The sequence below is a fragment of the Tauraco erythrolophus genome, chromosome 4 (genome assembly GCF_009769465.1).
Source record: "Tauraco erythrolophus isolate bTauEry1 chromosome 4, bTauEry1.pri, whole genome shotgun sequence".
Classification (NCBI taxonomy): Eukaryota; Metazoa; Chordata; class Aves; order Musophagiformes; family Musophagidae; genus Tauraco; species Tauraco erythrolophus.
The window spans coordinates 3,780,032-3,808,005 of NC_141468.1; the positions used below are offsets into that span (position 1 = coordinate 3,780,032).

Sequence of the window (27,974 nt, forward strand, 5' to 3'; positions counted from 1 at the left end):
TCCCACTACTACGTGCATATACCCACCGAGATCACGTCACCCCAAACCAACACGAGAATCAAAATGCCATAAAAAGTAATAAGCAAACGGCTGTCAAGCTCATGGACGGTCCTGAAGAAACGGGAGAAGCAAGAGTCCTCAGGGGACTGCTCTGATGTCCCAGAAAACAAAATCTGTGTAGCTATTTTTATGTGATGCCTCATTTCTTCTGTCCTCAGGCTTTCCTCATTATCTCCCCTACTGTCTTAACCAGCACTGGTACTTGCGTTGCTTGCAGTTTTTCTTGAGACAAGCTCTGCTGACGGTCGGAGTCCCAAGTCAGAACTGCTGTTTAACCACTGGACTTGCACGGAGGACCCAGGCTCTATCTTGGCACAAGGATGCTTTGCAAACTAGTTTGGCGAAGTGTCGCCTCCCAACAGGGGAGGGTTTAGTCTGCAGCAGAAGCATTGTTTATCCAAACCCCCATACTTAAACCATCGACAGCAAGAACAATAGAGCGGGCACGCAACGGTTTCCTCTGCTTTGTATGACTTCAATCACTGGTATCTCACAGGAATGCTTTTTAATTCAGTGAACTCACTCTTCAGTTAATCAAAGTCAACCCAGTCAATCAAATCAAGGAGGGCTTGGGTTTTTTTGTCTTCTTTGAGAAGCACCACTTGATATATGTATCCTCCCATCTGTAAAGCCAACCTCTGAATGAAGTATTGTATTGTGTCAAAAACTAACTCACCTTTTAGAACACGAAAAACTAGGGAAAAAAACCAACTTTCTGAAGCTTGCGCTTTCTTCCTTTAAAAAAATTCGTCGTATAGCATCAACTAGATAACGTCTTCCAAATCACACCAGCTCAGCAGACCTTCCTTATGCAGCAGGGAGCTTTTTCCTTACCCTGATTCCTTAGATTGGGAATTACACATTTGTCAAAAATGGAAGTCGTTCACGCTCCTAGCAAGAGCTTGGTAACTTGAGGACAACACATTATTACAAAAATGTAAGTTATGCCTATAGCCTTCCTGTAGTTTGCCCAGGATTCATCTCTCAACTGTTCAGAAGAGTTAACTGGACAGAATAGTGAAACAAATTACAGCTTTGGCTCAGACCTCCTCTTTCCAGCCCTACACGCCACTGTTTTCTTCGCTCTTGACATTGTGCCCAAAGAACTAGTTTTGCAAAGAACAGAGCGAACCAAACTACTCCAGGAATTGCAGTTATCACAGCAAACAGAGCCGTAGCCATGCTGTGAGATTCCAAAGTGACATGACAGGACGTGCTTTATTCTGACCAAAGCTTCTGTTTATTTGGGTAACAGTGAAGCATCAGATGTAATAAGAGACACAAAATGATCCTGGGAGGCATGGGTTTAAAACCACTGGTGACAGATGTTTTAAATATGGGCTCGAGGCATTGGACACTGGTCATTATAAGTAATCTCTCAAATGTCTATGTAGTGGCACTTTGCATATGCAAACCAAAAAGGGCCTACAGTATTCATATAAACTATAACATCTGATTAAAAAAACAGTAGAAATTAGTAGTAATGATCTTTATCAGAGGGAACATACTTGGTATAATTCTTCTGATACACAATACTCACCAAGAGTGGTGAAATCCGAGCCAGACTTAAATAACGCTGAGGCAAGAAGCTGAAACTGCCGAAAGAGGAGGTGGAGGGAAAAAGAAAGAAAGAAAAAAAAAAGTGTTATTAACTGCACAGGAAAAAAAAAAGAAAAAAAATCAAGAGATTCACAGAAGTCCAAGGAGCTTTAGAGTTGCTGGGTTTTCTTTGCACAATCCTTAGAACTCCTGGGCCACACGTATGAACAACAGCAGCAAACACTTTCATATGAGCAGCAGAATTTGTCACCTTGGCCGAGCAAGTTGAACGAATTTCCTAGAATTAGAGCAGCATGGCTGCAATGAAAGGTACTTGACTGGAAGCCCTAAAATCTTTTTTTTTTATATATATATATATATATATACACACACACTTTTTTGCCTCTCTGGCAGATATCACAGTGCAGAAGGTAGAGCCTCTTCCACAAAACAACATTCCCAGGGATTAATGTGGTACAGTCTCAGCGAGCAAGGATTAGGTGGCAAGAAAAGAGGGTAACTGCTACAGTGCAGCGTGGTCTTCTTGAACACAGAGAAAGTTTTACATGGCAACAACCCTTCTGAACTGCTGGACAAGTTTATGGCAATGCCTTTTTAACTAAAAAAAATATAAAAAAAAATTCTTTGCTTGGGAACATCAGAATCATGAGTTAAGAGGTTTCAAGTAACGCATTCATGGTTTTAGCCTCCCCTAATGTCTCACTGATAGACAACATAGTATTGTCCTCTGCCCCCAGCTGCTGTCTTCAGTTCCCCACGTTGTAGCAAAGCTTAGTACTTGGTCACGTTTCCTTAAAGAATTATCCCACAAAGGCTTGTAATCTTTTGTCTCCTGTCTGTGTGTCTTTATAGCACACAGCCCAAAGGAAAGAACAGGAGGAAAGCAGAGGAGAAGCAAATATGTTCATGGAAGGAGTAGAAAGAACAGCCAGGAATTACATATCCACCAGTTTAATTTCAATTTCAAGAAAAAATGGGAACACAGACAATTTGCTGGCATCTAGGAGTGGAGAAGGTGATGAGTAGCAGCCAATGTGGATTTGGCAACAACAAGTTGTATCACATCAATCCGATTTTTTCTACAACAAGGCAGCAGGCCCTACGCATGGGACTTGGCAACAGATGTTGTCCATTTTGACTTTCATAGGAATTCTGATGCTTTTATAAGATATTTAAGGCAAATTATTGAGGCATCACCCAGATTAAGCTAACAAGGAGTGGCAAATCATAGAATCAGAGTGGTTTGGGTTGGAAGGAACCTTAAAGGTCATGTAGTTCCAACTCCCCTGCCATGAGGTTACTCAAAGCCCCATCCAGCCTGGCCTTGAACACTTCCAGGGATGGGGCAGCCACAACTTCTCTGGGCAACCTGTTCCAGTGCCTCACCACCCTCAGAGGGCAGAATTTCTTCCTTAGATCTAATCTAAATCTCCCCTCTTTCAGTTTCAAGCCATTACCCTTCGTCTTATCACTACAAGCCCTTGTCAAAAGTCCCTCTCCAACTTTCTTGTATCCCCCTTTAGGTACTGGAAGACTAACAGAAGGTCTCCCCAGAGCCTTTTCTTCTCCAGGCTGAACGACCTCAACTCTGTAGGTCAAATAACTTTACTGTGGGTAGCCACCAATTGTTTGACATCAAAACAGAGTCATGAATCGGAAGCGATTCATCTGTGCCCCAGGGTCAGCATCATCCTGGGTTTTCAGTGATAACCTGTTTGACAGAACAGGACACATTCACTGAGCCCGCAGACCTTACACCACGCTCAGACAGACTGCCAGCACAGTAGCAGACAGGCTTCAGACTGTTTTTCCATTTCATCCAGCTTATAATGATGAATCAAGGTGCAATTCACTAAGCTCAAGTGCAAATCAACATAAACCAGCATAATCAGCTATACAAAACAGGTCAGGGTACATAGGCTCTGTGAAAACACATTTAGGAGTTATAATATATCTGTATGATTGCAAAAATGACAAAGGAGTAGGATCTTCAAATAAATGTAGTACTCCTGCTGTTATCAAGGCTCTTAAGTCTTGCCTACAATAAGGCAACCACTTTTGGATGCCCTGTATCAATTAGCAACATATGAGGAAAGCACGAGGAAAATATCAAGTGGTCTGAAAATCAAGCTCTATAAAGAAAGTTCAACGGGGTCAGGGTTGCAGAGCCTCCACAAAAGAATTTCCACGGATGAAACTGCAAAAAGTCCCAAATGTAAAGGCTGCTACAAAAAGGTAAATCTACAAGTAAGTGCAAGAAGCCACAAAAACACTTCAGCAAGATCAGTTTCAATATGACAACAAGAAAAAAAAGTAAAGGCTGTAGTGTGCCGGAATAAATTTGCAGCCTGCTGGGGAGGTTATCAGAGGAAGCTAGCGCTGGAACCAGTTAAGAACAGGTTAGAAAGATACAGGACTGACAGACTGCAGAGCAGGGGGAAGAGGTTGATTAAGTACCCTCTTGAGTGCGAGATCTGGTTAGATGAAATCGAGAGGGATGGCAATGCTACACGGGTATTTCACCGCTAGCGTAACACATACAAGTTGCTTGGCTCTGAATCAGCAACGTACTTAAACAGATGCCCAGCATAAATAGCTCCAAAAGTTCCAATAAAACCAGTGGCTAAATCTGTGCTGCTTCTGATAGAGAGTGTGCCACATCCTGGCCACCTTCCCCTCGCACACAATCGCCTGACGGGCCTGCTGCCAGCTGCCTGGCAGCACATGAAGCCGGCTCTGCCGGGACAAAGCAATGCCACATGCTTCCAGGGGTTCTCCTTCCTCCCCCAGCAACGCCCGCAGCCATCCCGCAGTAAACAGAAAGCAGGTCGTGCTCCAGGCTGGGTCTCAGGACGCCCAACTAAGAGGCTGAATAGGCAGGATCCAGCTAGTAACTCGCCAAACTAAGATCAAAAATCCGTTGAAAAGACCCTCTGCCAAGTATTCCAGCCTCATCTGCACTAGGCATGATGGATTTTCACAGCTATGAGTTTCTTTCCAGCTTTGTGGGGAAGAACTATCTTGTGTCCTCCTTCACTGATGACACTGCACTTCAGTTAACCTTGAGGTTTGTTGTTTGTTTTGAAAGTACATTTTATGTATCATCTCACACTTAAAAAGCACTTTCTGACAGATAAGTCAAGAACATCAGTTACAGACTGCACTGAGCCTAAGCTGGTTCAGTCTCTATTTGCATTACAACGCCAGCTAACAGCATGACGTTATCCCAAGGACCACTACGTAGGACGGCCACTGCTTACTCAAGACCAGGTCTCCTACACACCATTCACAGCATATACCCAGTGCAGTATTTTTTTCATGAAGTTCAAACTGCTCTGAAGAAGGAATTTCTTCATTGTTTTTTTTCTGTTGAACTGTTAACACACACCACTTCAAATTCAGATTAATTTTGGGTCCCCTATTTGAAACTACCAGAATCTGATTTTTCAAAATACTTAGTATCGCCCGGCTTCTTCTGAATCCACTTGCAGCCAGAAGAGCAAAGCCCTCAAGCAAATCACACTTCACATCTCTCCCATCAGGCACCAGAAAGAAAGACTCAATTAATGACCATCTAGGGAAAACGATCACATAGCAACTCTGTTACAGAGGCAGGACCAGAATTCAATTATCCAGCAGAAGCATCCAACCACTTTAATCACCCCTCCCCCACCCCCTATTTTCTTCTGAAAATCCCTCTGGCTCACTGGCTTCGTCCATTCCAAATTAAGCCTTCATTCAAAAGACAACAGTTCCCTTCATTATACAATTAACTTCACTCTTGGAGATCTAACCTGCCTTCTGAACTGAGGAAGGGGTTCCTTAGAGATACGTTTATCTGGTTAACTAACATAAGGCTGTGTTAGTTATAGATCTGGCTTATTAGTTATAAATACAGAATCATAGAATGGTTAGAGTTGGAAGGGACCTCAAAGATCATCTAGTTCCAACCCCCCTGCCATGGGCAGGGAAACCCTCCACTACACCAGGTGGCCCAAAGCCTCATTCAACCTGGCCTTGAACACTTCCAGGGATGGGGCACCCACAACTCCTCTGGGCAACCTGTTCCAGTGCCTCACCACCGTCAGAGTGAAAAATTTCTTCCTTATATCTAATCGAAATCTCCCTTCTTTCAGTTTAAATCCATTGCCCCGTGTCCTGTCACTACATGCCCTTGTCAAAAGTCCCTCTCCAGCTTTCCTGTAGGCCCCCTTTAAGTACTGGAAAGCTGCTATAACATCACCCTGGAGCCTTCTCTTCTCCAGGCTGAACAGCCCCAACTCTCTCAGCCTGTCTTCATAGCAGAGGTGCTCCAGCCCTCGGATCATCTTTGTGTCCCTCCTCTGGACCCGCTCCAGCAGCTCCATGTCCTTCTTGTGTTGGGGACTCCAGAGCTGAACGCAGTATTCCAGGTGGGGTCTCACGAGAGCAGAGTAGAGGGGCATATATATGTATGTATGGCTAACTAACATAAAGTTGACTAATATAACCAACCACAATTACAGAGAGGCTATATTAAGACTACACGGGTAATATTCATTCTGGCATTTTCCAATTTAGGACTTTCACGTTTCCAACACTATTGTTCTTTTATCAGGGGTGTGTACTTTATCTAGGTTCCTACCTCCAGTAAAGAAGCAATGCTGCCGTGTGGCAACCTGTGCAAGTCTTGCTGCACGCCTCTGCCTTCTGCACAACTGAAATGGTTAAGGCTAAGGGGGAATGAGTAACTCCTGTTTGGGATACCTGGCAGGTGATATGAATGAGACATAATTCCTCCTCCGTAACATCTGTCCGGAGAGTGCTCAGATCACAGCGTAAACCAGTTGCTCAGCTTTGACCAGTTCTGCTGGGATGGTGTCTCGCAGGGCAGGCTCAAAGAAGGAACAAGAGGCTCAAATTCTTTGAGGACGGAGCCATCAGTAGCTGAAGTTGGGAAGGCTGAGCGCGGTTTTTGTACCGGCTCCTTGGCTCCAAAGCCTCTGTTCCTGCAGCACTCAGACTCTGAGGCTTTACAAAGAATCACAGCAGGACACGAAGAAGAGAAGCATGCTTTTCTTAGCTCCTTCCTAGAACTATTTTTCCCATTTGGGCTTCAATTTTCCCAGAAATATCAGTCTAATACAGATTCAAACAATACTTTTGGGCTCCGCTGGCTTTATCTGGCAAGTTCATTAAAGACAAGGTCTTAAGAATGGAAAGTATGAAGCAGCCTTGAACAGGGGCCTCCAGCCTCAGTCTACAAGCTAATCAGGCCTCAAATTGGCCTCCAGGTCCTTGCTCTTTCTCCTACCGTGCTCCAAGAAAAGCATACTGCAAGTTTTACTTGCATTTTGTATCTGTTTTACAGCAACCAAGGGATTGAGGTTCACCAGTAGTTGAATCTCAACGTACAAAGTCATCTTATTCTCCTTTTCTTGGACAGCACTGGCCATCTTTTGTACCGTCTTGATTTCTTCTAAAGCCCACGAAGCAGCAGGAAATTCTGGGTATGATTACTCTAGTGTTCAAGGAAAAACACCTTTAGCCTTGTACATGATCTACTGATGGTTTTGTGCTTTAATAGCACGTTTTTTCCTTGAAATAAGTACAAAACTTGGAATTCATTTTGACTTTCTATTTTGGTCATCCTTTTGTCTTTAAAAGCCTCTAGCTGTAAACTACCACCAAATGAACACCTGTGTGTACAGGAAACAGAACACACACGCCACCAGAAATTTTTACACCAGCAAAAGCCAGTCTTTGACACAACTTTAATCTCCATGAACTAGAATACACAGACAAACTTCCATGTGCTCTGGGGATCTACCCTCGTTTACATAAGTGTCAGAGCTATGAATCCACAGCCACTAAAACAAGATTTGCTGATCAGAAATCAGCAAACTAACTGAAGAGGTTTAAGCAATTTCAGAATCACAGTTAAAGAGAACTGGATCTGCATTTGTGGGCAAGAGCAGAGACAGAGCTGGCATATAGCCCGTGGCTACTAAAACAAGCACCCATGAGATACCTGCTAATTCAAGGCATCTACTTGACTTCAGAATAATAAAAAGAAGAGAAATAAAACTATAATCTTATTAACATTCCTAAAATTCACAACAAAGGAACGAAAATCTGGGGGTATGTTCCTACTATCAATCATTCATGCTACTTTAAACAAAATTGGTTACTAACGCCAAAGCAAGTTTTGAGAACAGACTGTTTATTTTCTTTGGCATCCGACTCAAAACAGCTGAAGAGAGTTGCCTAACTAAGTTAGAAGAAATTACTTCTATTCTAAAGCAAGCAAGCCTCACCTCAAAGTGAAATTCTGCTTGTAACATTATATAACACTACCCATATCTCAATCCACACAACATGAAACCACACAGACCACTCTCCCAGAGAACCGTAGCTCGAAGTTGGGGATAAACCTATTCAGCTTGGTCCTTCCCAACTTTAACAGTTGCCCTAGAGAGAGGGAAAAGAACAGGCAGAAACTGATTCCCTTAAGATTTGCCACACTAAGACGCCTTACAACATTCAATGGTTGTAGCCAGCACAGAGCAGGCCGATCAGATATTCAGCCTTCGATATTAATTAAGACCATCTCAACTACAAATAACGACAGAGCGTGTAGGTGTCCGGGCTGAGATACACAGAGATAAACGATCACGCTGGTGCTTGAAATTTGATATGGAGTCCAAAAAAGCCTGCGTCAGTCCTTTGGAAAGCACAAGAGCTATTTGAAGATGTCATGCCAGAGCAAAAAGCCAACTCAATGTGATAACCGGAAGGTAAATTGACGTCAACTGGAAATACACCCAGTCAGTACCAGCGCAGCGGCTGGCTCTATGCCATATACCTGGCAGCTCTGTTCCAGTGTCAAAAGCTTTGGAAGTTAGAGCTTTGTGACCAGCACAATTTAAAACAAACAAACAAAAAAACGCACAAACCAGAAACAAACACCACTAAATCAAAACACCTCCTAGAAACGGTTAAGTGTTTTTAGGAGACTACTTGGAGCAGAAGCTTTAATTCTGCTGGATGGTATGCGTTGATCTGATGGACAGAAGCTACTGAATTTTGTTCGGATCAAGCATTAGACCCGCAGAGAAAGGATTCACAATATATTCGCTCAGCTGGACTGAGATACCGAAGCTCATACGCTAGATCATTAAAGTGCAGAACTCTAGTATGTTCTGTGAAAATGGATAATTTCACTTTAACATTTTATTCTATTTCTACCTTGTATGATAAAGCTACTACTTTTCCCCAAAAATCTCAGAGGAGTCCATGCAGTCAGGTAAATTCTTCATTTTTACAAGGTGGACAAGTCAAATACTACACACTGAACTGGGAATATCAGATGTAGAACATGAAAGGATTTCCTATGCCAGATGTGCACAACATGCAGCCTTTATGCCAGTTCCTTTGGTCTGCTGGTGACAGGAGGCAGCAAAAACTAGAAGGAGAGAAGCTTACTGATCACACTGCAAATATTTTCCGTTCAGGCAATAAAAAGGCACAGCCAGCCATGAGATGCAAGATCTCTTTAGGAGTAGCTTGGCCAAAGACACACATGATAATCAAAAGCATGATGGGGCTGCCAGCACACAAGTGTGGCATGGAGAGGAAGGGAGAGCGGAGAACACTGGACATGGTCTTACTCGAGGGGCAGGTGGCAAGAAGGGGAGAAGAGAGCATCAGAATGGCTATTGTATGTCATAGTTTACTACAGGTAGGAAGAGGAAAGTGTTGCCACGCTGATAAAGACACAGTATAATCGGGCTGAGCCCCCATGAAGCATAATGTATATAAGAAATCTCATTTTCCAGCTGAAGAAAAGCAGGATTATCTGTTATTTGTCTTTCCCATGCTAGAAATGGCTAGAAAAGATGTGAAAGCACTTGATACGGGACAATTTCAGTGATAAACCATCTAACAGAGAACTCAGAGGCACAGCACTTAAATGTTTTATTGGGCCAGATGTTTATAAAAGGCTGACCAGAATGTATGACAAAGGTGATTGGTTCCAAAATCCTGGTATTAGTAAATATTTTTTCTTAATTTTTCTAACCCTACAATTCTGTACTGTGTATATGCAAGACAGATATGCCCCCCCCCCTCCAAAAGCTTTTAGTGCCTGCACAATAACCTTTTCTTTATCTAAAGTAATGAGCTTAAACCGACAGATTAAGTAATTTAATCCAGAGACTCAGCATGGAATAACACCACCCATTCTCCTATCTCAGTTTCGTAAAAGGAGCTGTCGAATCACTTCCAAAGTCATTAACGTAGTAAGAGAGTAAGAACCACGGTCTCCTCTTCCTCATCTACCTGTCGGGAGCTGAAGGCTTGTACATCCAGCTGACTGCCCGACGTTCTATGTGGAAATTAATGGCAGAGTCAAATCAACCACCTTATCTGACACTTTTCTCTTTAATCCTTTTTGTAAAGTGACACGTACTGTGGTAATGGAATCAAAACAGGAAATGGGAACAAATTCCTGGAACAAATAAAAGAACATGCCTACTGGATAATATTCAAAAGGCAGAGGAAATAAGAGTTTACGGTTAGCGAGCAATGTATATATACAACCTACTTCCAGAAAAACTTATCATCTGGAGAAAAACCTCTTTCCCTCCCCCAGAGCTATTTAATATTGACAAGCCAAAAGGCAGCGTGAATAAGAGTTTCTATTCACTTTCTACCACACAGCCAACTGCAGACTCGTGACATTTCAGAGAGTTTACATTTCAATTAAAGCTCCCAAAATACACACCAGTACATTGGAATTAAAACAAAGGCCTAGTCTTCACCTTTGTGAGCACAAAAGCTATTTTATCTGGAACTGCAGTTGTAAAATGACTGTTTCTAAAGCATTATGATCCTTAGTGCAGAGAAATACAGGATATAGCAAAGTGCCATGCACCTGTAGAGCTTTTTCAAACTGAATAAAAACAAAGCTGAAGAGGCTTAAAGCTTCCACATGAGAACAGTTTACATTTGTTTATAAGTAAGATAAAGAGCGTTCATCATTACCTCTTTAGTCTCCTCGGGGTCTGAGTGATCCACAGTTACGTACAAATCATTCTGCAGGTACTTCAGTGCACTAAGAGGGTCAGTCTGAGCTTTTTCTTCAAACCTGCAAAGAAGAGACAGAAAACATGAGTGCAACCATTTCCTTCAAGGCTAAGTACAACTATTTCTACAAAGAGCAAAACCTGTCTAACAAAGCTTCCAGCCCCACGTTTCCAGTAGAACATTAATGGCAGCTTGGCCTCGTATTTGCTGGAGTACACGCTTTCAAGCCAGACTGAAACACAGAGGAGGGTTTTTTTTTGAGGGGTATGAAGGAGTTACAAGGGTAAAAGTATTAAATTTTTAATAAAAATATTCAAAAGCATATGTACAGCAAGTTCTTAATACATAAATACAAAACATTTAGTACAGTTTGTTTTGCACAAATAAAGTAAGGTATGAGTAGCACCTCCCGTGAGGAGCACAGTTCAGACAGAAGCAAGCCTTGAGCACTTCAGTCCCAGGGATATTTACATTCTTGACTGGCTTCTGCCAGACAAAACAGAAAAAGGGATGATGGGGGTGAAAACCCTTGGATTCAATGAATACTGCACCTTAATATCCCACTTTTGGAAAGAGCACATGTATATAAAAATCCTGTGCACCACCATTATTTTCTCATATTCTTTTAATGAACAGAAACTAACTTCTGTGAATTCCCTGAAGGAGTTAATTTAGTCCTCAGAAAATTATTCTGAGCTCAGCATCCTCAGTGAGCAGAGCTACTTCCCTGCAGCACTGAGTTGGGTGCAGAAGTCTAGAAAGGACGAGGTTTAAAATTATCTTTTTCTCTTATCATCTATCCACTGAGTGCAGCATCGCACTTGTTTGTCATTTTCTGAATCACCAATACACGGCATTAAGCCTTCCCAGGAAAACAGCTCAGATAATTCTGGATTCCGGAGATTGAGGACCCTAAAACCCAGGTTCTCAGTTACTTAACTGCCTTGTATCAACTGCCTTACTGGAACACAAGATATTTTATTCGTAATATATTTCAGTTACCTCTAACAGAGTACAGCTTGTCATACTGAAAGAAGTCACACTGAATAGATGTAATCATACTGGTTTTTATTTTTATTTGGGTCATCTACTTGGCTGTTTATCCTGTAGTGGACACCTGTAACTCAAATTTTGAAACTGTCTAAAGATGCAAGTCGTTTAGCCAGTGCACAGAGCACAACGACTGCGCCTGTTACCTGACATATACAACATTGTTAATTAAATGTGATTTCTTCCAATCGTTCACGTAGATTTTCTTAAGTGATATAGCCATAGTCCAGATAGCTGAAGTATCTTAAATAAGTGGCACCATTGACACCCTGCTCTTCAACACCTGGCCAGCTTGGCTCCACTATGGCTGACTGGTACTGAATCAGTTAACAGGCCAAACAGGACTTCAGCTGATGCAGTGGATTTGCTGTTTATGCAAGTCAAGTACCTGTCCTGGACCTACAGCTTGAGGGAGTGCAGATCATGGGCAGCCAAGTGACTCCACAGCAGTTCAGCTCCAGCCCTGAGAGGCAAAGCATCCATCATACTGGCTGGTCATGTTTGTCTCCCTCACAGGGACCCTCATAAATAAGAGCATGGTGCATAAACCCCTAAATTCTGCTAGACAATATGCAGCAACGTTTCCTTTGAGTGCAATTTAAGCAAGTAAGAAACATAACTCAGAGCTGGCTCTGGAGGCTGTGAAGCTGCATCTGCATTTGACCACACATGGGTTTAATAAGCCTCCCAGATTCCTGGGCAAGACCTCTATTCATTCATGCAGGTATTCACATCTACTGCGTGGCTAATCTGAAAAAGGCCTCATCCAGTCACAACGACTGTGAGCTGAGTACAGCAATTTGCTTGCTGCCTCAGAAGTAAAATACCATCAGTAAAAACCAACCTCCAACTCCTGGCAGAACTTGATAAAGTATTCTCACCAAGAATGCAGAAAGAGCTATTTATTGGCTTCAAATAATTTGCTGGGTCCTGAAAGGCTGTCTTGCTGCTGCAATTTCCTGCCTAAGGCAGCACCGTAAGCTTGATTTTGAAAAGCTGTTGCCCTAAATAGCAAATATAAGGCAGCACTGAAACATCCAGAGTGCAAGCAGCATCACAGCGTAGCTGAATTCTGCAAAAGTGAGATCTGAATGATTCTGAATGAGAAACTCTGATGGCCTCACCATGGTTGAGTCTCACATGTGCAAAGGAATCCAGCCCCCGACTTCATTAGCATCCTTGCGAGCTGTTACTATCTTCTAGCACAGTGTTTCAGAAACATATTCCATTTCCTTGGGAGGTGGCAGTACCAAAACACATGTTGATGAGCAGCAGAGTGAAAAGTGAATCTAAAAATTCCCCACGACTCCCCACAAGATAGTCAGGTTTTTCTACTTTTAGAGTACCCTAGCAAAACTGGAATGAAGTTAATTTTGTAGTTTGGCCCTGGCCCACTGCTTTTTATTATCAAAATAATTTTTTAAAAATTAAAAATAATCAAGAAACCTGCAGACCATCATATAACCGGTGAAGCGACATTTCCCAAAATAATTTGCAAGACATTAAAGTTTTAGCAACTTCAAAAAAAAAAAAAGACACTTTGGAGAAGAAAATTGCAAAATATCTTTTATTTCTATACCTGTGCTTTCTTATGAGGTATTTGCAATGTCTTAGCAGGTATTCCTTTGAAGGTCGACAGAGCTTCAGAGACCAGAAATCATCTAATCTCATCTTTGGAGAGCAGGATTTGCCAGGATTCCCTCCAAATAAGTAATGAACCTAAGCAAACGAGAGGCAGACCAAAAAGTTGATTGTACATCTGTTGAACAAAGACTATTTACTATGTCAGCATCTTTGGAGAGGTTTATTCTGGAGGGAGAAAACTCCGCCTTTTAGACAAGCTGCTCCATCTTATTATGAGCCTTATTTTGTCCCCTAGGAGACGAAGAAAGTTTATCTTAAAATGTAAGCAGTTTAAGAAATTAAAAAAGCTGCACTGTTATAACATCCCTCTAGCAGATTCCTGAGATATTTATAAACAAAAATCCACCAACCATGTCATCTCTTTTTTTCAGAAAAATCCTCTGAGCATGTCCTTAAGCACGTAAGATAAGAGCAGGAAAGGAGGATCTGAGCCAACTCGTGTTGCCCTGTTCATAGAATCACAGAATGGTTTGGGTTGGAAGGGACCTCAAAGATCACCTAGTTCCAACCCCCCTGCCATGGGCAGGGACACCCTCCACTACACCAGGTTGCCCAAAGCCTGGTTCAAATCGAGTTCAAATACTTGATGCAAAGAATACTCAAACTGATGGATTATCAACCTCTTCTCCAATCTTGTCCTCAGAGACTCTAAATTCTCAATGTCATGAGAGGGGCTAAATTAAGGCACTTGTATTAAACCCTTCTCTAATTTGAGGATGACTAGATTACACCCATATAATTGTGAGATGACTCCAGCAATCTCACATTTTGTTTGAAGAAGAAACATTTATGCTTGTTAGGAAGATTCAGAAAAAAAAGAGACTTTGCAGACTAATGCTCTGGCTCCAGTCAGAGCACTGTTGGTGGAGCTGCACTACTGAAGCACCACAGTTCAGACAAGCAAAGACCATTCTCTTCCCCAAAGACAAGGGCCGCTGGCAAAGCAAGTGGGAAGTCCTAAAGATGCTTGAAGTAGAGTGACAAGCCTGGTCCAACATAATCTTGGGAGATGAACAACAGGCCTGTGTCCTCAGATGTCCCATAAACTCTACATTGTCTTCATTTAACTTGCAAAGAAAAATATTTCCACGGCCTCTGGGAGGGCAGATTTGTCCCACCTCAAGACAGCAGCCTAGCTGCAAGACACTCAAACTGCCTGGGCATGAAGGAAACAGCTAACTGAAGAGTAAAACAAAAAGCCAAAACTGCAACATTAAGAACTGAGAAGAAAACATATATCTTATCTAGAATCAGAAGTCACAACCATTACTGTGATTGCCTTCAAAAAAGGTTCTAGCAATCCTGAGATGTCAATCATGGAAATATTAAAAATACCAGTATTCTCTTTTTCCCCCCGCCATGGTAGCTCAAATCAAGTAGCCTAACAGCCATTCTGAGTGTTTCAGGACACGACACCTTTGAAATGCAAGGTTAGACTTACAGAGAGAGGTAAACCTCAAGAAAAATGGAAGTGTTAAAAAAGGACTGTTTATTTCTTCAATTTTTTTTTTTTTCCTTCACATCGTTTGGTATTTCAGACTCTGAACTGTTGATATTAAACATGCCACAAAGGGTCTTCAAACACAGAGGTTCAAGAAGTCCAACAGGCTACCTTTCTCCACAGCTTTAAAAATAATCCCTCAAAACAATGTACTCTGCATCCCACTGATGTAGGCTCTCCTTATTTATATCAGAGGAGTTTAGAAAGGTCATTTGAACAGAGGTTTCTAAAAATAAGACTCTTCAAAACAAGCACATCAAATAGCTCTTCAGATAAAGCTGGGCAACTGCCATGATTTAGCAACCTTCCCAGTAATTTATAAAATACTACTCTCAATCTCACGGTACCTTACACTTAGAAGTAAGCCATTAAAGGCAAAACCAGTATTTATGGTCTATCACTAAAGTTTGTGAAGATGACAAACCACACAAGTTCTCCATACAGAACTGCCACCTATTCCTCCTTAAAATCCCCCTTATCCCCAAACTTTTGGGCTAGTTGGGTTTCCCAAATTCGATTAACATCCCATGGAATGATAAGACTAAAGTATATTTGTCTTTCAGTTCAGACTGTTTCGGTCTAAAAAGCAACTTTAGAAAAAGTTTATTTTAATTGCAAAATATCCTTGAAAGGTTAAGTAAGTGTGTCACAGCAATTTAAATTCATAGGTTAATGAAGTTACAGTAACCTAATCCATGGGTTTGTGCTTTATTAGTTAGCATGCACAAAGCCCTAAGTTTATGAGCAGTCATGCACACTACGAAATTTTAAGTATATTTAAGCATGAACGTGTCCATTAAAGTCAGATAGTGCTAAAGAATGACAGCTGCTTCTGACACGCAGGGCAAAGTAAGGCAGCTCTGTTAGAGCAGATTTTTAACAGTGATTAGGTTCATTCAAACCCACTTCCTCCTAGAAATGTTGGCAACTATCTGTGACCATTTAGAGGGATGAACGTGGCAGCTAAACTAAAGATACCACTCCACAGTCAGTAACAGGTTGTGAGATTTAGGTCCTTGAAGATAATGAATAAAGCTTCAAGTGTTCTCAAGCACGAGAAGAGCTGGGAGCTAGCTGCTTGAAACTAAAGGTTTGGCGTATCCCATTGTCTGCATTTTGATTTAAGCTAGGAGCCATCACGTCTACTTCACATTGACATAAAAAGTAGCTTAGCACCTTATTTCAAAGGATGATAATAAGTTAAATTAAAGTTACCTGTCACATTAACGCTATACAAAAAAGTCATTGTACCATCTTTGAAGTAGTAAATATACTGTAAGAGCAGTAAGACTCAAAAAAAAAAAAAATACGCCTATGTATGTGGAACCTCGTACCTTGTGCAACTCATCGTACACCAGTTGATGGGCAAACCTTGGGCAGGGCTCCTCTTCCTGAAGGCTTTTACCTGGATTCTCTTTTGCTGCTTGGTCATTCTTATAGACACAAGACCTGAAATACAAGGCAGTAAGTAACGATTAGTAACACCTACAGCCAGTAGAAAAAGTTACTGAAAGGCTGTAAGGTTAAAATGATGTAAATTTGAACTGCTTGGCATGTAACACCAAAGATTTTCTTACTTTTTCATCTATTGTCTTCTATTATCCCATCCCCATTCTTAGCTCTACAAAGAAATCCACCCAACAATTAGAGAAGACCATCTTGGCTGAACACGGTCCTCAATCACAAGCCAAACGGGAAAAAAATTCTAGAGAATTTTGTCCTAAGCTTTGAAGGTATCTTTAGATGCTGCATTATTTGCCAGCAGAATTGTCAGCATGAAGTATTTTTCATTATGGAGAACACCATTTTGACCCACTGGAGCAACAGGTCACAAACTTAAGCAAAGCTAACATTTCAATCACTGATTTCCAAGCAGACTTCTGGGATTTTTTTCCAACTGAGATCCCATTTTTAAAAAACAGCATTCACATGCTCCACATTAGAAGACACCTTGAACACAAAAACACCGCCAGCTCCGGAAAGGGGCAGTGGCAGCTATCAAATACCATACAGCAAATAGACAAGGAGATACTTTCTCAGAATACTGGCTCTAGCAGCTACCTGAAGCACCACTTCATGCAGCCTGGAAAGAGCTGATAGATCTAGCAGGAAGACTTCTCCATCACCATTCATACAGCAGACCAGTTCCCTTAGTTTCTAGTACCAGTACCATGTACATGGTTATTAATGACTTATATTTGACTTGAATGTGCTGCACTGATGATGAGTCCTGGCCCATAACATTTCCTACAGGAAAAACTTCTTAAAATGGCTTACTTCCCCTCATTCCTTCCACCTGCCTCCAATAAAGTTCAAATGATTTCTCTCCCTCGTTTGGCTCACGACTATTGGAAAAGGAGGTGCCTCAAGGGAATTTAGTTGCCTTCAACATTACCACTCCATGGTTACGAGAGGTTATAGAGTTACCTGGGAGACTGGATTGTGTTTGATTGCTTTCTAAAGAAAGTCAGCATAGATGTTAGAAATAGCATCCCTTTCACCAACTTACCAGCTGTTCCTCACAATGTCATAAATCCAGAAGGAATTCCTTACATTCTCTTCCCGCTTCTCCTTGTCTTTACTGAGCCCTGACAAGACATGGATTTCATTCAGTTCGGGATCAATGGTAGCCCTTTGAGTGAAACCTGTCATTGGAACTGACAAAAAAAAAAAAAGTTACACACTAAAAACAATGGAGGATACAGAAAGAGATCCAAGCATCAGACAAACGCACTTCCCTCCCCCTACAATTCAGCAGATTTTTCTAGTATCCATGGTAGAAGCATGAGATTTCACGCAACTATCTCTTCAGTATTCTGGGATAAGGAGCATTTTAAGTTTAACCTTCACTACCTAGTTTCCTCGTTTTCTTCTTTTTAATTACTTTTATTACTTCTCCAACTTTCATATAAAACCAAGTCCAACCAAGCGAGCGATCCCAAGCTGGTATTTTCTATGACCTCTCCTCCACAGTGATCTCGTTATTTACCACAACTTAAAACCGAAATGCCACATCTCAAAATAGGAGGCGTGCAGAAGTTGCTAAGCAAGCAATTTGCTTCTTGCACATGCCCTCCAAAGCAGGGCACGAGGGAGGAGGAAGAGGAGAAACATCACCCAGGGGCTGACTCCTTCCCTGCTAAGGACAAGTCCAGTATAAATTCTGACTCCTTGCCTATTTTGTGACTCCTGGAAAGCACAAAAACCATTCTGAGAGTTGCTGTTTCCTAGGAAAAGGTATGGGCAGAGCTATTTGGGAGACCACCAGCTCAGAAACAAGGATTAAACTGCCTCAGGATAGAGCTAGATGACCCTTGCAGATATGAACAGAGCAATTCTGTTATCTCATCTGTACAAGGAAACATTGACTCCAGACAGCTTAATTGCAAAAGCTGGGAAACTCAAAAAAATTCAAGATTAACTCAAGATTACTTAGCTCACAACCTTGCATTGCTTCCTTTAGGACAAAGATTTCAAGGAAGTTTTCGGTATTTTCTAAATAGTTGTGGTATAATTACCAAGTTATTCTTCTGTTCCACCTTCAGATTTAGAAATATGGTGAAATACTGAGGATTCCAACAGTTTTCATCATAATTCCCCGAAAAAAGGTCAGCAAATTTGTTTGGCAGTCCTTTTTGTTTGTTGTATAATTCCCCATTTCCTGTTTCCCTAGGCAACCATCCTTCCAAAATGTATTTGTGAAGAGCACGTGATCTTTGTTTACAGATCCTGTTTGTCTCATTTCTTTTTCTGGGTCAGTTTACAAAGGCTGGTAAAGGTTCCTGGCCTTTGATCAACATTTTGGCACGAAAAATTCTCAGAACTCTTGTATTTTGCAAATTCTTCCCTGCAATTAACTGTGAATGGCACCCATGGACTAGAAAACAAGCCCTACGCTAATAAACCATTTAATATTGCTGTTTAAGAACATACAAAAAAGCGTTTTGCAAGCCCGTTCCGTAAAGTTTTCAGTCTCTCACTTCAATCTTCTCATCTGTTAGGCCAGGAAAGTAAGAAATATCAATTAAAAAATTCTGCGCAGCTTTTAGTTTTCTACACTTTAAAGCCCCTACTGAAACGTTTAGAAAAGTCAAAAACCCAATCATTTCTTAACGAAAAAAAAAGTGCTGAATTCTTATGTAAACTGAAGTAGAAACTGAATTATATTCAGACAATTCATCCTCAGAGTCCTGTCGACAAAAATCTTTGCTTATGGTTTTACGGAAAAGCAGGAGGCAGAGCCTCATCAGCATAAGCTTGCCTACTTTGACCTCTGATTTTGCCACAAAGTTTCGAAGGAAAATTAATTCAGTTTATAGGCAAAGGGGTGGCAAAGCAGAGAAAAAGAAAAAGCAGGAAACAATGCTGGCACAACAACAACATACCTTGTTTTAGCTGCAAACCACAAGGAAGTTTTTAAATAAGACTAATGAGTACTGTGAAAGTAACCCAATAAGGAAATTGAGAACAAAAAGACAACTATAGATTAAATATCATTAATTTTTGTAAGGTATCATGTAAAGTGTTTGCTTGCATAGTCAGGGACTAAATCATTGACCCAAAAGGATTAAATTCAAGGCATATTTGAGACATTTCTGGCCGGAGAGCCATCTAAATTTGATCAGCAATGCTAATGTACACGGAAAACATCTTTGCAACCCTGCCTGCTGCTTTGAACATTCAAGACCATGCCGGGTTTTTAGAAAAAAAAACATGCAAATCTTCAGAGTATTAATACCTCAGGCTCATTGAAATGAAAATTATTATAATCATGAGGAATACGGTTGCTATATTACCATTGATACAGAAAGCATATGAAACTTGTCTACGGAAGTCCCATCCCTCCTCCTGAAATGTTGTTAAATAAATGGATTTTGTATCTAGTTTATGTTCAATTTCCTGAAGCTGAAATTATTATTTAAATAATACAGGAGGGAAAAGCTGCCAAAGTTCAGCGTCTGTTTTTTCACTCTTGATAGTAAGAATAGGATTTACCTGCAGCAACTGCAGTGAAAACCCAAGTTCAAGTCAATTAATTTCAGGCTTCCTGCAGTTGCACATCAATCTCTTCTTGAGATTGCTGGAAATGCAGAATGCCTAGAAAAATAATGTATCCAAAAATACGTATCCCTACATTTAGTAGGGGCCTAAGACAAGGATCAACGTACATAAAATCTTTGACCTATCTAAGCAACTGTGTAGAACAATATTTAAGTAATGCCTTAGGGTAGACAAAGTTGAAGTCTCATCTTTTCCAAAGGAAGATCCAACTAGAAAGTTCGACATAACATGATTAAAAAACCACAAGACAACACAAATTTGGTAAAGGAGTCCCTGAAAATAAAACAATAAGGAAATAAGGTGAGCTACTACACAGTAAGAGGGAGATGCTGAGATATTTTAAACACAACAGAAACGTCGAAAAGATGTTTACCAAGTCTGATCCTTGACAGAGCAAAAGGGCTACGTAAAATCCTCATGACCAACCAACGCTTCCACTAGGGGGTAAGAGAGCTTCACAAACCGCAAGCGCAGCGGACCTGCAGGAAATGCTGGATACAATCCAAATGATTGCGGTCAGCATATTAGAGAGGGACACGGGCTGTAAACTTGTGAAAAGTACTTGTGATATTTAGCTACCAAAATGTACGTCGGGAAGGAAATTTAATTGTCCATGGGAGACAAAAATGAACCTGTGACAGTAACTGATTGCTTAGGAGATTTTTTTTTTTTTTAAGTTCTAAGACTCAGTAAAAAGTCATAAACAACAACAAGGGGTGAGAATCAGACACGGTAATGCCCATGCACCGCAAGAACCATCATTTTGAACCACAGAACCATAGAATGGTTGTGGTTGGAAGGGACCTCAAAGATCATAGAATCATAGAGTCGTTAGGGCTGGAAGGGACCTTCAAAGGTCATCTAGTCCAACCCCCCTGCAACAAACAGGGATATCTCCAACTAGATCAGGTTGCTCAGGGCCTCATCCAACCGGGCCTTGAACGTCTCCAGGGATGGAGCATCCACCACCTCTCTGGGCAACCTGTTCCAGTGTTCTACAACTCTCGTGGCAAAAAATTTTTTCCTAATATCCAACCTGAATCTACCTCCCTCTATTTTAAAACCATTACCCCTTGTCCTATCACAACTGGCCCTCCTGAACAGCCTCTCCCCATCTTTCTTGTAGGCCCCCTTGAGGTACTGGAAGACCGCTATAAGGTCACCCCGGAGCCTCCTCTTCTCCAGGCTGAACAGCCCCAACTCTTTCAGCCTGTCCTCATAGGAAAGGTGCTCCAGCCCTCTTATCATCTTCGTGGCCCTCCTCTGGACCCTCTCCAACTGGTCCATGTCCTTCTTATGTTGGGGGCTCATGATCATCCGGTTCCAATCCCCCTGCCATGAGCAGAGACACCCTCCACCACACCAGGTTGCCCAAAGCCTCATCCAACCTGCCCTTGAACACTTCCAGGGATGGGGCAGCCACAACTTCTCTGGCAACCTGTTCCCCCTTGGACCTAGTACATTTGTCATGCATTAGGTCCAAGGGGCGCATAAAGTGGCAAGAACAGCTCCACAGAAGTTCCCTCCCTCTTCTCCTTCTTCGCCTAAACGTGGTAGTTAGCTTTGGAGCAAACCTCCACCGATTTCCCCCCGTTCAGAGTGCCTCTCAGGCCCTGTGATCACTCGGGTCAGCTGCGGCCAGACAGCTCGAAGGACAAGGCAGCAGCTGAGGACTTAGCCCTGGTTGTTTGGAACACAGCACTGGCCTGTGGCTACGTGATATTAACTTGGCTCCTACGACAACACGTAACTGATTGAAGAGGAAAAGCTGTACAGAGAAATTGCAAAACACAATACAACCCCGAGAAGTCTAGTAGATGGTGAATGCTTTTCTTGTGCCACTGCATTTTTTTCCCTCTGTAATCTCATTAACCAGTCCAGGATAGAAGGGTAGTAACTAACTGGAAAGAAGAGGTCTGAATCCTCTCTCCAGAACTTAACATTTTAATTTATTTTTATATAGCAAAACTGAAAAGCTCCTGGCCTCAATATCTGAAAACAATATTCAGCCACACAGGCCTTGAGTTAGCAGCCAGTTACATAAACAAGCAGTAATTCCTGAGAAAGCTTCGATAAGATGCTGCGTAACCCTGTACAATTTAATTTCCATTTAAATATAACGCATGGGAAAAACTTCTGTAGAAAAGTGACGCCTCACTGTGAAATAGGTATGTTCCCACCACCACAGCCTCTACTCACAGGCATTTATTTGGTCATAGCGATCATTTCAGCAAGCTGAATATTTTGGGGCTTGTACGTGCAAACAGCTACAGTGGTTTCAAGCGCAACGTTGGCTGCTGCCAGCATCTAAACAAGAAAACGGAGCTTTTATGCAGAGGCGGAGTTTGGAGAGCAGTAAATCGGGAGTTGACAGATGTGGTTCTCTCAGCACTAGGCAGAAGTTTGGAAATTAAACCTCATTTCTTACATCCGAGGGGATACTAGGGCATGTTTTTAAATATGCTCTGCAACACAGCATTGGCAAGACAACAATGGAACTTTGCAGACCACTTCTGAAGGATTCGTGAAGGATAATTAAGGGAAGCAAGTTCCCTGACAGCCTTGTAGTGCCACCTAAGTTACAAAACCCCCAGAACACGTTACTGCTAATCCCCCGGCAAGTGACTTGCAAGCGTTCTCCCTCCTTGGGATGCCTCGTGATTACAAAATAGGAGAAAGCGCCACAACCTGGCACCTCCTTGATGGATTAATTTTTAAAAAGCAGTAGGTCAGCAAATTACTCCATATCACTACTTGTAATCCATACAAAACTGAGGCAGCACCTCCCCTGAACTTCAACGGAGCAAACCTTGACGAGTGATAGAGACAGCACGCAGGCCAGCTGTTGACACAGCAAGATAATGATGATCCTCTTGGATTTTTCATGATGAGACTGCGTTTGGCAGTCAGCCAAGCAGCAACTAAGGAGACCATTTGAACAGTTTGGTGGTCACGTCAAAAAAGCAACAACAGGATGTCCAACGCTCAGCTCTCTCCCAAGCAACATGAGATTTCGGTAAAAATCAGTGTATTTGAAGGGAATTTTGCTGCTATGACATATCTGTAAAGCATCCTTAGGATTTGGTGACTGCGTGCTCTCCTCCTCACCTTCACAGTCAGAGGAAAGTATTTTGAGATTGGTTCAGAGAAGCACCTCAAGACGAAGAGCACACAAGGTCCCTCACAAAACAAAGTATTTCCATGGCAAGGGATATGCTGGCCCCTGGCAAGGTAGACTTCAAAACGAACGAGGGCAAAACCTGTCAGGTGTCACAAAGACAATCCAAATAGGATATTCAGACTGCTTGTCCGAGTTGGATCCTGGTCACGTTGGGCTAGCTGTGCTCTCTGTCTCGATGACTGTTTTTCTGACATCGGCTTGTTTTCAATCAGGATTTCCTGGCCTGGCTGTTCCGCCTCTGTCCGTGGTACTTATCCATGAAACTTCCCGTCTGTCAGGTGCACAGCTCTGTGTCGGGAATGAGCATCTGCCCCAGCAAGAGACCTAGGAACTTCAGCAGTAGGTAAAAAAATATTTGCAGTTTGCCCTTAAGAACTATTTTATAGAATCATAGAATGGTTTGGGTTGGAAGGGACCTCAAAGATCATCTGGTTCCAACCCCCCTGCCATGGGCAGGGACACCCTCCACTACATCAGGTTGCCCAAAGCCTCATCCAACCTGGCCTTGAACACTTCCAGGGATGGGGCATCTACAGCTTCTCTGGGCAACCTGTTCCAGTGCCTCACCACCCTCTGAGTGAAAAATTTCTTCCTTAGATCCAATCGAAATCTCCCCTCTTTCAGTTTAAAGTCATTGCCCCCTGTCTTATCACTACGCACCCCTGTCCAAAGTCCCTCCCCAGCTTTCCTGTAGACCCCTCTAAGTACTGAAAGGCTGCTACAAGGTCTCCCTGGAGCCTTCTCTTCTGCAGGCTGAACAACCCCAACTCTCTCAGCCTGTCTCCAGAGCAGAGGTGCTCCTGCCCTTGGATCATCTTCATGGCCTCCTCTCGACCCGGCCCAGCAGCTCCATGTCCTTCTTGTGCTGGGGACTCCAGAGCTGAATGCAGTATTCCGGGTGGGGTCTCACAAGAGCAGAGTAGAGGGGCAGAATCCCCTCCCTCAACCTGCTGGCCACACTTCTTTGGATGCAGCCCAGGACACGGTTGGTTTTCTGGGCTGCCAGCACACGGTGCCAGCTCATGTTGAGATTCTCATCCACCAGCACCCCCAAGTCCTTTTCCTCTGGGCTGCTCTCAATCCATTCTCTGCCCAGCCTGTACTTGTGCTTGGGATTGCCCCGACCCACGTGCAGGACCTTGCACTTGGCCTTGTTGAACTTCATGAGGTTCTCACCACTAAAAAGAGCCACAAGAGTGTTTAAGGCTTGTTCTCATTCAACTTTGGAAGTTACTCGTTGCCAAGGGATATAAGATGATCTTGATTCTCTTGCAGAAGGCAATTCTCCCTCTGACCAACAGCTCTGACACACCACCTGAGTCAGGGCCAAACCGGATTATCACAAGAACCATGACCACAAGTGCTCCCGTTAACTCCCTCAGACCTGAAATGACTGCCCGTGATTAGTCACGGATTGTGTGCTAAGCCAGTCAGGCAAGCTGTCAGGATGGCCTTCTGAAGACATCTGATACTGGTGGCACCTCTAGACCATGTGTATGCTTCAGAGACATAGTATGGCATACACATGTTGGGTTTGGTTTTTGTTGTTGTTTGTGTTGGTTTGTTGTTTTTTTTCCCAAGTAATTAATAGAATTCAACTGCTTTAACAGGGTACATCTATCAACAGACACATTTCTACCTCTTCTCCAACACCAGCTCTATTTGACTGCACGACACTTCCTCCAGTTTGTACCACTACTGCCTGTCTTCACATCTGACTCATTATCACAGCTGCATTCTCTTTTCCTCAGCCCCATTTTGTCCATCCTCTAGCTGAACTAACAAATTTCTTGCTCCTAATAGTTATCATGCAGCAGGAAGAGAACCATCCCTGATGGTCTAATTTCCCTGTAGTGCCCTCCTTTGACAGCAAAGAGGAAGCACCAGTTTTTTTCATGCAATGAGCTGGAGAAAGCACCCATGCTCACCAGCAAATGGCATCTGCCAGACACAAGGACTTGCAAGGCTCACCTACGTTTCAAAGCAGATCGAGGCAGGAGACATTTTTAGTAGGCAAAGCTGCGTGCAAACTCATCTTTCAGAACTTGTACCTTGATCAAATTTTAACTTTTCCCAGGAACGAAAAAAGCACATCTAAACTTGCTAAAATTACTGTCCTTCACTGCAAACGAAAAAAATTTAAGTGATACTTATCACCTTATATTTTCTAACACGTCACTTATTCAAGCAACTGGTTCCAGGATCAATATCAAAGGCGCAACTAAGAGCAAAGAAACACTAAACAGCATTAAGTGTCTCATCCAGAAGATGAGAGCAGCAAAACCAACACATCATTACCATAGTTCTCTAGCATTACAACAATTCCATATTACTGATAATCCTTAATTATCCATTTTACTACTTTTTTTTTTTAATATCTTCTCACTACTCTAATGGAAATTTTAAACAAATGCACAATTAAGTTCTTTTAGAAAGGGTGAAAATCAAAATAGCACAACTAAGAATAGAACTGAATGCCACATGCGAGCCAGGAACAAAATGTAATCATGGGACTTTATAGGAACATTTAGGTCAGGCATCTTCAACTTGACTCATCACTGAGCAGCTTAAAACTTCACAGCGACCAGTGAGAGAATCGCTTTGCTCATACAGATCAAAATGGTGTATCACCACCTAACAGGGGCACAAAAAAGACTTGCTTTTTTGGGTGAAAACAGTGCTGTCAGCATTTGCTGTCTGAACGTAACAAGCGTTTTGTTCTCTTCCCGTTAAAATGCAAATAATCCTACCATTTTATTTCAAAAGCAAGGGAAGCGTTCAAATCTGTTTGTTTACTTTTTACACACAGGAGAACAGTAAACTGAAAATCTACTCGTGAATTATTTCCAATGAGTCATTTTCCTACAAAGTCTACTATTCACCACTCCGAGGTCTGGGAGAATGGGGAGGAGGGCTAAATATTATGGTCTCACTTGCTTAACTGAACCTTGCAGTTAATGTACTTGCTGAGAAGCAGAGCTCAGTGTCTTCTCCAGCCATAAAACAAGCTCAGTATCTTAAAATCTGAAGTAGACAGAGGTGTCAGCTTAAAGCCACATGTTTTAAGGCTTCTGGCTATAAAGAAATGTAGTTTTAAAAAAGCAAAATGGCAGAAGGCTAGCAATTTCATGGGGAAAAAAAAAAAAAATCTCAATTCTTTCAAAGCACTAAGGACAACAAATAGAGCGTGGGTGTGTGCAGAGCAGCATCAGGCAACATGCAGGCACCTTAATAAAAGAGATTGTCAACAATACAAGCTGGTTCTTTCTTGGAAGCACTCAAGTAATTAAATGACTCCAGAGAATAAGAGCTTGGGTACTCTTCTCCCTCATTGGCATAACTAAATCAATGAGCAAACAATAACTCAGAACCATCAATAATTCTCTTCAAAAGTTTGGCAAAATTACTTGCTAAAAATTAAGCCTCATCAAAATAAGGTGGGTAGCCTAAATTCAAGAGAAATTAGCTTCCTGGGATTTTGGTAACTGGAAGAATAAAAAACAAGATCAGGAGTAAATATACATAATATGAGAAATATTCATAACTTCTAGAGTAGTACACACTGTGACACAAATTTCCATTTCTGAGCTGTATGCTGAAAATCGGGATATTTGCAATACAGGAAAATGATGGGCTTACACATACAGAAATCCTTTTTGGAAAAAAGGAACATTCTTCTTTGTGTCATTTGAGAAGAGGTATAAAATCAGTTCTTTATGGTTGCGTTACAATGCCTTTTGGGTGTTTTTAAAGCTTTCTACGTCTGGTGTGCATAGCTCCAGTGGTATGAATCAAACAGGACTGAAACCTTGCTCCCTCCTCCTACCTTTTTTTGCTCCTCCCTGATAATTTAGTACAAGAATAACAGGACAACAGGTCTCATCTTTCTAGTCAGCTCCTGCCAGGCAAAATAACTTCTGTCCCTCTACTCCGATTCTCTGTCTCTGAGCATCTTACCTACCTTCCTGCATCTCGAACCAAGCAGATTATTTCCATTTTATGGCATCTGTCACTTGGTGAACACTAGAAAAAAAAATTGCTTTCTCCTTTCCTGGTTTAAAGAAAAGTATTTTTTCAGCCTCTTTTGTCTGTCTTTGCTGGAGTCTCAAAGGAGGTATTTTTAGTTTGTATTTTGCTGATTTTTTTTTTTTCTTTTGAGGGGCTATGGGGTTTCATGCATCAATTATTTGTATTGTGCTGAAGATGGTGAGCATCAAATGACAGGAAGGACAAAAGAGCTGGCGTAAGTTTAACCTATATACTGTGGAGTTTGCTCGGGTACGTTAAGGATGCCAACCTGACACCACAGGACACTGAAGCTGGCCTTTCACCTACTTAATGTATTTCTTCTTTGTACCAACAGGAAGGAATGAGCATGTAGTTATACTCTTACCCATCCCTGAATCCTTCTTAGTGCCGTCAGATATGATATCCACGTGATCGCTGTCTACGTCGTAACTGAAGAAGTCATTCAAGTAAGTCTTCGATCTCTGGCCACCAAACACATACAAGCAGCGATTTTTCTACAATGGAAAAACACAAGTATGTCTTTACCAAGCTCAAGAAAGCATGTTGGCCATCTGTAACCATTAACAAAAACATGAATGAATCAAAGAGCGATGGATAGGTTTATCCTGAGTTTAAAATCATGCCTTAACTATCAGATCGACCAATCTTTATCTGGTAAATCTTTTACCTCCATCTCTGCAAAAATTCACAGGGAACAATTATGCAGAACAGCTTATTATTATCAAACTCAATAAAAACTTGAGAATTCTTGACTGGATTCTTTATCTTCTTGATTCTTGAATTCCTGATTTCTCAGTTGCAAGAGCTAAACCATTAAGGGCT

At 41.9% G+C, this 27,974-nt stretch overlaps 1 protein-coding gene across 1 annotated transcript in view; it reads right to left on the bottom strand.

Annotated features, from left to right (window-relative positions):
* The window catches only part of MKLN1 (muskelin 1), a 106,833-nt gene that overhangs the window by 545 nt on the left and 78,314 nt on the right, over positions 1–27,974 (bottom strand). Inside the window, exons 12-17 of the mRNA XM_086609758.1 lie at positions 27,517–27,646; positions 17,391–17,538; positions 16,216–16,330; positions 13,316–13,455; positions 10,645–10,747; positions 1,601–1,655 (exon numbers count right to left, since the gene is read on the bottom strand). Coding sequence (XP_086465884.1) covers positions 1,601–1,655; positions 10,645–10,747; positions 13,316–13,455; positions 16,216–16,330; positions 17,391–17,538; positions 27,517–27,646 — 691 coding nt within the window. The remainder of the gene's footprint in view (positions 1–1,600; positions 1,656–10,644; positions 10,748–13,315; positions 13,456–16,215; positions 16,331–17,390; positions 17,539–27,516; positions 27,647–27,974) is intronic.